Source organism: Macaca mulatta, chromosome 1 (assembly GCF_049350105.2).
Source record: "Macaca mulatta isolate MMU2019108-1 chromosome 1, T2T-MMU8v2.0, whole genome shotgun sequence".
Classification (NCBI taxonomy): Eukaryota; Metazoa; Chordata; class Mammalia; order Primates; family Cercopithecidae; genus Macaca; species Macaca mulatta.
Window position 1 is genome coordinate 27,131,677 of NC_133406.1, and position 9,269 is coordinate 27,140,945.

A 9,269-nucleotide genomic window follows, 5' to 3' on the forward strand; every position below is an offset into this window, starting at 1 on the left:
AGCCATAAGCGCTAGGTAGGAAATGAAACTTATGTGATAGAATGACTGTGTCACTATGTTGGTCAGGAACGTCAGGGAAGACCTCTTTAATGAGATAATGTTTAAGTGGAGAGAAGAATGACAAGAAACCAGTCAGTGAGAAGCAGGAAGAAGAGCATTAAAGGAAGAAGAAAAAGCTATTTCAAAGGCCTTAAGGTGGAAGCAAACTGCAGTGTGTTCAAAGAACATGAAGACATTAGTGTGGCCAGAATGGAATGAGCAATGGAGAGAAAAATATGAGATGGGGGTAGTGACAGATCACATCAGGCTTTGGGATCCAAAACAAGCAGATGAGATTTTATTCTAAGGGCAACGATAAGCCAAGGGAGGTTGGGCAGGGTGGCTCACACCTGTAATCCTAACACTTGGTGAGGCCAAGGCAGGCAGATCACTTGAGTTCAGGAGTTTAAGACCAGCCTTACCAACATGGAGAAACCCCATCTCCACTAAAAACACAAAAATTAGCCGGGCATGGTGGCACATGCCTGTAATCCCAGCTACTCAGGAGGCTGAGACAGGAGAATCACTTGAACCTAGGAGACAGAGGTTGCAGTGAGCTGAGATGGCGCTACTGCACTCCAGCCTGCTGAAGATTGGGAGGTCCTCGAGTTTAATTGAAAATGTAGTTTGAAACCAGATCTTGTGGGTCACAAATACCAGTTGGCAGAAGGGATCTAATTGCAGGGTTCTGAACAGAGAAGTATCATGAACACATGCACTTAATGGTGGTATGATTTTTTTCGGGGGGCTGGGGGATAGGGTCTTGCTCTGTTGCCCAGGATAACATGCAGTGGCATGATCTGGGTTCACTGAAACCTCCACCTCCCAGGCTCAAGTGATCTTCCCAGCTCAGCCTCCTGAGTAACTGGGACTACAGGCATGTACCACCGCACTCAGCTAATTTTTTTGTAGAGATAAGTTCTCACTATATTGCCCAGACTGGCCTGGAGCTCCTGGGCTCAAGCAAAACTCTTTTGTTGGCCTCCAAAAATGCTGAGATTATAGGGGTGAGAGTGGTGCGATCTTTTTTTTTTTTTTTTTTTTTCTCTTCAATGAGTTAGAATCAGGGAGATTGCACTGCAAAAGAAGAGGCTATTGCAATGGTCCAGTGAGAGTTAAAGAGGGACTGGTTTGGTCTGGCATCAGTGGGAATGCAAATGGGGGAGGTGAATATGAGAGTCATGGAGGATGCAGAACTATACAACTTGTTGGTAGCAAAGCCCAGATGTTACAAGCTATTACAGCTAATACATTAGTTCCCTTATGTTTCTGGATGATGGTTGTGGTAGTGGTGTGGCACAGATATGAGTAGCCCAGCTTAGGGGTGGAAAAAGAAATACAGTGAGAAAAGAGGTTGTCTCTAAGCCAAAGAGCAAATTATGAATATAGACAGGAAGGGACCTAGGACATCAACATTTAGAATCCAAGCATATACTTAATTTAGACTACTAATTGCCATTATTTTGAGTAAACTATTAGCATTAAAAATAAAGTACCATACTTAAATTTTTAAAAAAGTCATTGGATCGGAGATGAGTTATATCTCTACAAATAGTAAGGATTTGCTCTGCATTTGACTTCATAAAGTTTCAGGTTTACTTTTCAATCAGAGAGATTAGACACCTTGAAGACAATATAACGAATGTCATTTATAAAACCACTGTGTACCTACTCTCTAGGGTTAGATCCAGGGTTTTTTCTAAGCACAGCTTTTTATGTAGTAAGTCATTTTGATTTTTGAGGATTTGATTAATAAGCTTCTACTTAAAGATCTCTGAAGATGCACATTCTAAGAGCTGGTGGCCAGCCCAGGAGAGTCTGAACTATTTTAGTTGCATTTTGAAAAACAGGTAATGAAAAGAAGAGTAAGGACTAGAAGCCACATAGCTAAGGTGGTTAAAAGGTATAAATGGAAAATAATCCAGACCTGCTCCTTAGCCCACTAAAACTTTTTGTTTTGTTTTGTTTTGTTTTGTTTTGGAGACGAGTCTTGCTCTGTCACCCAGGCTGGAGTGCAGTGGCATGATCTCGGCTCACTGCCACCTCCACCTCCTGGGTTCAAGAGATTGTTCTGCCTCAGCCTCCTGAGTAGCTGGGATTACAGGCGCATGCCAACATGCCCAGCTAATTTTTGTATGTTTAGTAAAGATGGTGTTTCACCCTGTTGGCCAGGCTGCTCTTGAACTCCCGACTTCAAGTGACCCATGCACCTCAGCCTCCCAAAGTGCTGGGATTACGGGCATGAGCCACTGCGCCCAGCCGTAGCCTGCTAAAAGTTTGACAAACATCAATGCAATTTAACTATAAGTTCCCAGTCAAGAGTTACTCCTCTGAGATCTATCTGATTGAAAACACCCCACCAGAAAAACCTTATCCTCATTTTCTCAGGTCCTAAAAGTTAATTAAAGCCACTCTCTGAACTGGAAGCAAAACTTACAGAGGGGCTTCTGAACACAAAGCACAGGAGGCAATCGAGAAAGGTTCTGATCGTGGGATCCACACGGAGGTCTGGGAACCTCCTGTGGTTGTCTCTGAAGGTTGGTGTTTATGTGGATGTTTTTGCTTTCATCTGAGAAAGACAAGTTGTAACTTTCATCAAAATCTCAAAGAACTCTATGATCCAATAATTATGTTCATACCTTTGAAATACAGAAGGATACCAAGGAGAGTAGAAGGGAGGAAGAACTGCTCATTTAAGTTAACCAATTCAGAAGTATGACATGCAAAAAGATAAGACAAAAGTAACTCATATCCTCATGTCATTGTGGTTCAAACTTAGGACAGGCTCAAACTCCTTCCTCTTCTCTTTATCATACTCTCATTCCTGTTTTCCCCAACACGGAACCCCACATTATAAGTAGTTGAAAAGTGTGCTATAGTAAAGCAAAGAAGTGGGATGAATCAGATGTATGCGGTACTTTTTTCTGGAGTCCCACAGAACGGTGCTCAAAAACAGAGAGCTGCCTGTTTCCTCCACAGCCACAGACTGCAGGATTTCAGACCCTGGGACTACGTGGGATACTCTTGGAAAGTCTGGGGAAAATTAGAAGTAGCCTAACCATGTGCATTTTATCTAGGTGCATATAACATTGCTGAGTTCAAAATGCCTAGCTATCCTTGGATCTTTCCTGAATCCTAAACCCCACCATTCCTAAGATTGTTCTTTTTCTTCTAACAATAATGGCTAACATTTACTAACACTTACTATGTGTCAGGCTCAGATCTGGATGCTTTTCAGCAAAATCTTATTTAATCCTCATGATAAAACTATAGAGTATTATTACTATATCCATTTTATAGAAGAAGAAACTGAGTCATTAACAAGATTGAGACTTAGGGCAGAAATGGAAACTATGTGTATATTCCAGATCAGTCCCAGAAGATTCATAGGCTCACAGAAAGAAATGGGAGGGATGGGGATGAGAAACTCTTCCATTGTAAGCTTGTCCCAGGGCAGTTGCCCAGTCTTCCATTTATTTCATCATTTATCCCAGACAGAAGTGCAGTCTTGGAAAATGGGGTGACAGGTTTACCATGATCTACTCTCAGAGAGCCCCTGTAGATTCCAGTAGGAGGAACAGCAGCTGCAGAGCCAGAGGACAGGACCCAGATCCCAACATCATGTAGCCTAACAGTGCAGCTTAGATAAAACAAAGCCTCTGTAAGCCACAATGACTTCATTTGTAAAATAGAAATAGCAACCTCAACTCACAAAGATGTTGGGAGGGTCAAAGTGGACAGCAAGTTTAAAAGCACTCACAAAATCTAATAGGCAATTCAACATAAAACTCCATGGCTATCGCTGTTCCTCACTTTCTGAAACTTTACCTGCCTGACTTAGTCCCAAACCACTCCAACTCACTTCAACCACTTCCCATGCAGAAAAAAAATAAACTCACCATCTCCTCTGCGACTCTGCTGGTTTTCTGCCTTCCGCCCAACCTGGACTTCTTATAATCTCACTGCCTCCCCTCAGTGTCAGGCTGTTTAGAAAAACAACTTCCTATTCACATTCCAGAAACTCACCACAGCCCTTCCCATGAAGTTAGAATGTTGATAATGCGAGGGTGATGTTGGCAGCTTAGAAACAGTGGTTGCCAAGAGGCAAAGGGGTCACCCCCTTCCATGGGAGATGGTCTGGAGACAGGGCAAGGTGAATCATTCCTGCGCTGAGCAACGTGGTAACAGTACATACACAAAGGTTTCCTTTGATTATGATATAAGCCCCAATTTAAAGTCGTACATTTGGAAAATATGCTTTGAATTAATCATAATGTGATTTTCCAGTGCCCATTTTCCAGTTGTCGTGAAATGTCAGTGAATGTTTACTATTCCAGCAGCCTTCTGAGGGAAAGGAGCAAAAATAGTAGCACAATAAAAATTAGAGAGAAAAGGAAAAAGCCACTAACGGTTTTCTGGCACTTAGGGAAGTTTACTGGTAAGTTTCAAAATGACGTATTAAATAGACATAGGTCACATGAAAGAAATTCTGCTTCTTATAGCAGAAATAAAAAGGTATACAAATAGATACCTTTTTATTTTCCTCTTCCCATGGAATATGTAGGACCAAAAAGCTGTTGGCATAGTAGTTAAGACTTGAGCTATGCTGTTAAACAGCCTGAGACCCATCCTGGCTCTGCCTCTGGCTATCCACTGGGCAAATTACTTAAACTCTCTATGCCTCTGTTTCCTCAACTGTAAAATAGAATAACAAAATTTGTCTCACCGGGTTGTTGTAGAATCAAATGAGTTAATATGTAGAGAGTGATTGAAATGACACCTGGCCCACAATTGACGCTCAACAAATGTTAGCGATTATTACTACTTTTCAGATTAGATCTCAGACAGCAAAATCAAGTATCAGGTATTTAGTATCAAGTCAGAAAGCCATAACTCCTATTTATACTCTCAGAATTCTATTGTGTAGTAGTAGGTATTATTCTTCATTCACTTCATGATGGTTACAGCTTGTAAATAGGCATCTCATGGATAAATTTAAAATGGAATGAAGTAGAAACATTGGAAGAAAGTCTAAAGGTAAAGATGAATTAGGGCATGTGAGGCTGCATTTGCACTTTGGAATTTGGTACCAAGAAGAAGAAATTAATTATATAGTAGAAGTAGAAAAGATTGTGAAGGAGATGCTGTTGAAGGAATGACTGTAGGGGAATAAGGGAAGCTTAGAGAGATGAAAAACTGAGGAACTTCTTGGCAGCATGATGCAGTTCAGAGTCTAGACCCCAGAGTCAGACTGCCTAGCTCCACCACCTACCAGCTGTGTTGGGCGTTACTCATCTCCGTATGACTCAGTTTCCTCAGTGATGTGGTTTTGCTGTGTCCCCACCCAAATCTCATCTTGAATTGTAGCTCCCATAATTTCCACAGGTTGTGGGAGGGACCTGGTAGGAGATAATGGAATCATGGGGGTGGTTCCCTCATACTGTTCTCATGGTAATGAATAAGTCTCATGAGATCTGATGGTTTTATAAGGGGAAACCCCTTTTGTTTGGTTCTCATTTCTCTCTCTTCCCTGCTGTCATGTAAGACGTATCTTTTGCTTTCTGCCATGATTGTGAGGCCTCCCCAGCCATGTGGAACTGTGAGTCCATTAAAGCTCTTTTTTTAAAATAAATTACCCAGTCTTGGGTATGTCTTTATCAGCAGCATGAGAACAGACTAATACACTCAGCAATGTGAATAATAAGGTTAATAATCACCAAACACATAGACGTGTAAGGACAATTAAATGAATTTAAAGTGTTTGGAACAATACTTAGCATGCTGTAAGTGTAAGTTTAAGTGTTGGCTATTATTCTACAAGACTTGCCTCCATGTCTTTCTGTTCTTACTTTCATTCACCAGCCCCTCTTTTTGGCATTGCCTCATGTTAAAAAATATATATATATATATATATATATTATATATATATAGTGTATATATATATTTTATATATATTATATATATAATATATATAATATATATATAATATATATACTATATATATTATATATAATATATAATAATATATATACTATATATAATAATATATATAATAATATATAATAATATATATAATATATATAATATATAATATATATAAATATATATATAAATATATATATATATATATAGTCTCAGATGGAGATGAGGAAGGGTGGTATGTAGACTAGTAGGTTCTCTTTTTTTTTTTTTAATTTTTTTCAGACAGGGTCTCACTCTGTGTCCTTAGGCTGAAGTGCAGTGGCATGATAACTGCTTTCTGCAGCCTTGACCTCCTGGGCTCAAGCAGTTCTCCCACCTCAGCCTCCTGAGTAGCTGGGACTACAGATGTGTACCATCACTCCTGGCTAATTAAAAAAAAAATCTCTAGAGATAGGGTCTCACTATATTTCCCAGGCTGGTCTTGAATTCCTGGGCTCAAGTGATCCTTTCACCTCAGCCTCCCAAAATGTTGGAATTACAGGCATGCGCCCCCATGCCCAACCTGATAGGTTCTTGTTGATAATAAGTTTCATATTAATAAGTGCAACTGGTAATATGTTTTTAAGTTGATGTTGTTAAATTTTAGTGAATATAAAAAAAACATAAAAAGATTCCTATGGAGGTGACATTAGCAAGATAGTGGAGTAGCAGATGTCAGCCTTATGCCCCAAGAAAAAACAAATATAGACAGCTATACACAAATCAAAATAGCCCTCAAGAGGGTGGGGAGTTGCAGGGTGGGGCTCAAGAGCCTGTTAAAGAATTTGGAACAACAAAATGGAGAAAAGAAAACAATATCCATGTAGAAGAATCACTAGTGAGACTGGCCTATATGAGACACCAGGAGATATCTAGGAATAAAGAAAGTTGTAGGCTATCAGTGTCAGTCACGTGGTAAGAGCCACTGTGGCCCCCAGTGTCCTGCTCCACAGAGGACACTGGCATCTTTTGTCACTAAGGTAACCAACAGCCATCCCCACAGCAGGATGCTAGAAAGGGAGACACAGTTGCACCACCCCCCAAACCCCCTCACCAAGAAGCAGCTATTGTACTGCCCCAGGACTGGGGCCAGGGTTGCCACCTCTTGCAACTCTATGTGTTTCCCTGATCCCCAAAAGTTGTGGCTGCTCTGCAGGTATTCACACTCCGGACTGTGGCTCTGTGGCTGCAGTGCACCTACTCATGTCTCAGACACTGGAGTCATTGCTGTTGTGAACTAGATCTCACTGTGGGACCCCAAACCAAGTTCTCTCTGTGAAAGTCTTTGCTCCGGACACCAGTTCAGCCACTGTAGAAAGCTAACCCCTATTCTTGACTCCAGAGCTACTGTAGTAATGTGCACGCCTGTGCTCCAGACCCTGGCTCTGAGGCTGCGCTACACACAACCACACCTCCAACACCAGAGCCACCATTACAGTGAGCTAGTACACACCCTGGGTCCCAGTCCCAGAATCAAGGTTTCTCTGTGCCTGTCCATGCTCCAGTCACCAGCTCAGCCAACAAGGAGAGCTAACCCACACCCGGGATCCTGGAGCCACTGTAGCTCTGCATATACGTGCAGTAAAGTCCCTTGCTCCTCAGCTGCTTTATATGTACCTGCACTTTACACACTATTGTCAATGTGATAGTAAGTATGCCTGTGCCTTGGGCACTGGTGCCATTGCTACCATTGAATCTGGTGCTGTGGTCCCTCCATGCATGCCCATGCTTCAGGCCTTGACTCTTGACCACTCCATGGGCACTATTCATCAGACACCAGTGCCACCACCACCATAAGCAGGCCTGCAAGTTAGACCTAGTTCCAAGAGGAATTTCTTCAGTCACAACTTCCCAGGTGGGGAAAAAAAGAGATACGGAGGACTTGTCACCACTGAAAACCTCAACAGCCTCCTTGCCACTATAGATACCCACAGTGTTGGCTTCTAAGGATCCCTGTAGTCTTCACCGACACCAACCTCAGCTGACAGATCTGCATGGAGACCACACAGCTTTGCCCCCACTGAAGTTAGAACTTTTGCATCCCACCCAGCCAGCATCCTTGCATTATCCTACATAAGATGGTATTTATCCACCAAAGTCAGCCCATACAGCCTGAAATTGCGGCAGATCCACCAGATGCTCAAACATCAGTGTAAGGCAGCAAGAAACATGAAAACCCAAATTAAAATATCACCACCTAAGAAACACAATAATTTCCCAGTAGCTGACCCAAAAGAAATGGAGTACTACAAATGGCCTGACAAGGGATTCAAAATAATTGCTTTTAAAGAAGCTCAGTGACTTTGATGCAGACACAGAGAAACAATTTGGTGAAATCAGAGAAACAATAAATGGACAGCATAAGAAATATAACAGAAAGATTAAAATGATAAAAAAAAGTTGGAGCTGAAAAATATAATGAATGAAGTGAGAAATGCAGTAGAAGTCATCAATAGCAGACTTGATCAAGCAGAAGACAGAATCTGTGAACTGAAGACAGGTTTTTGAAAATATACAGTGAGAGGAGAAAAAAAGAATGAAAAGAAATGATGAAAGCCTATAGGATTTATGGGACAGCATAAAGAGAGCTAACATTCAGCCAGGCACAGTGGCTCATGCCTATAATTCCAGCACTTCGGGAGGCCAAGGTGGGTGGATCACCTAAGGTCAGGAGTCGACACCAGCCTGACAAACATAGGTGAAACCCCATCTCTACTAAAAATACAAAAAAATTAGCCAGGGATAGTGGCACATGTCTGTAATCCCAGCTACTGGGGAAGCTGAGGCAGCAGAATCTCTTGAACCCAGGAGGCAGAGGTTTCAGTGAGCTGAGATCATGCCACTGAACTCTAGCCTGGGTGACAGAGTGAGACTCCATCTCAAAAAATAAAAATGGAAATTAAACTAAAAATTAAAAAACAGAGAGCTAACATTCACATTACAGTAGTTTAAGAAGGAGAAAATAGAGAAAAAGGAGGTCAGAAAGCATATTTAAAGATTTCTAGATGAAAATTTCCCAAATCTGAAATAAAATATAAATATTCAGGTACAGGAAGCTTAAAAATCTCCAGTCAGGTTCAATCCAGAAAAGATCACACCAAGACATAATAATCAAACTATCAAAAATCAAAGACAAAGACAAGATCCTAAAATCAGCAAGAGAAAAGAAGCATATCACAGGCAAGAACTGCAATAAGGTTATCACAAGATTTCTCAGCAGAATCCTTCTAGGCCCAGAGACAGTGAGATGATATATTCAAAATGTTGAA

The 9,269-nt window shown here is 41.2% G+C and overlaps 1 protein-coding gene across 2 annotated transcripts in view; it reads right to left on the reverse strand.

Moving 5' to 3' along the window:
* The window catches only part of SELP (selectin P), a 42,023-nt gene extending 37,946 nt beyond the window's left edge, over positions 1-4,077 (reverse strand). For both annotated transcript variants that reach the window (XM_001094728.5, XM_015124960.3), the window contains exon 1: positions 3,939-4,077. In XM_001094728.5, the coding sequence (XP_001094728.3) occupies positions 3,939-3,941 (3 nt within the window). In that variant the 5' untranslated portion in view covers positions 3,942-4,077. The remainder of the gene's footprint in view (positions 1-3,938) is intronic.
* Between the last annotated feature and the right edge of the window lie 5,192 nt (positions 4,078-9,269).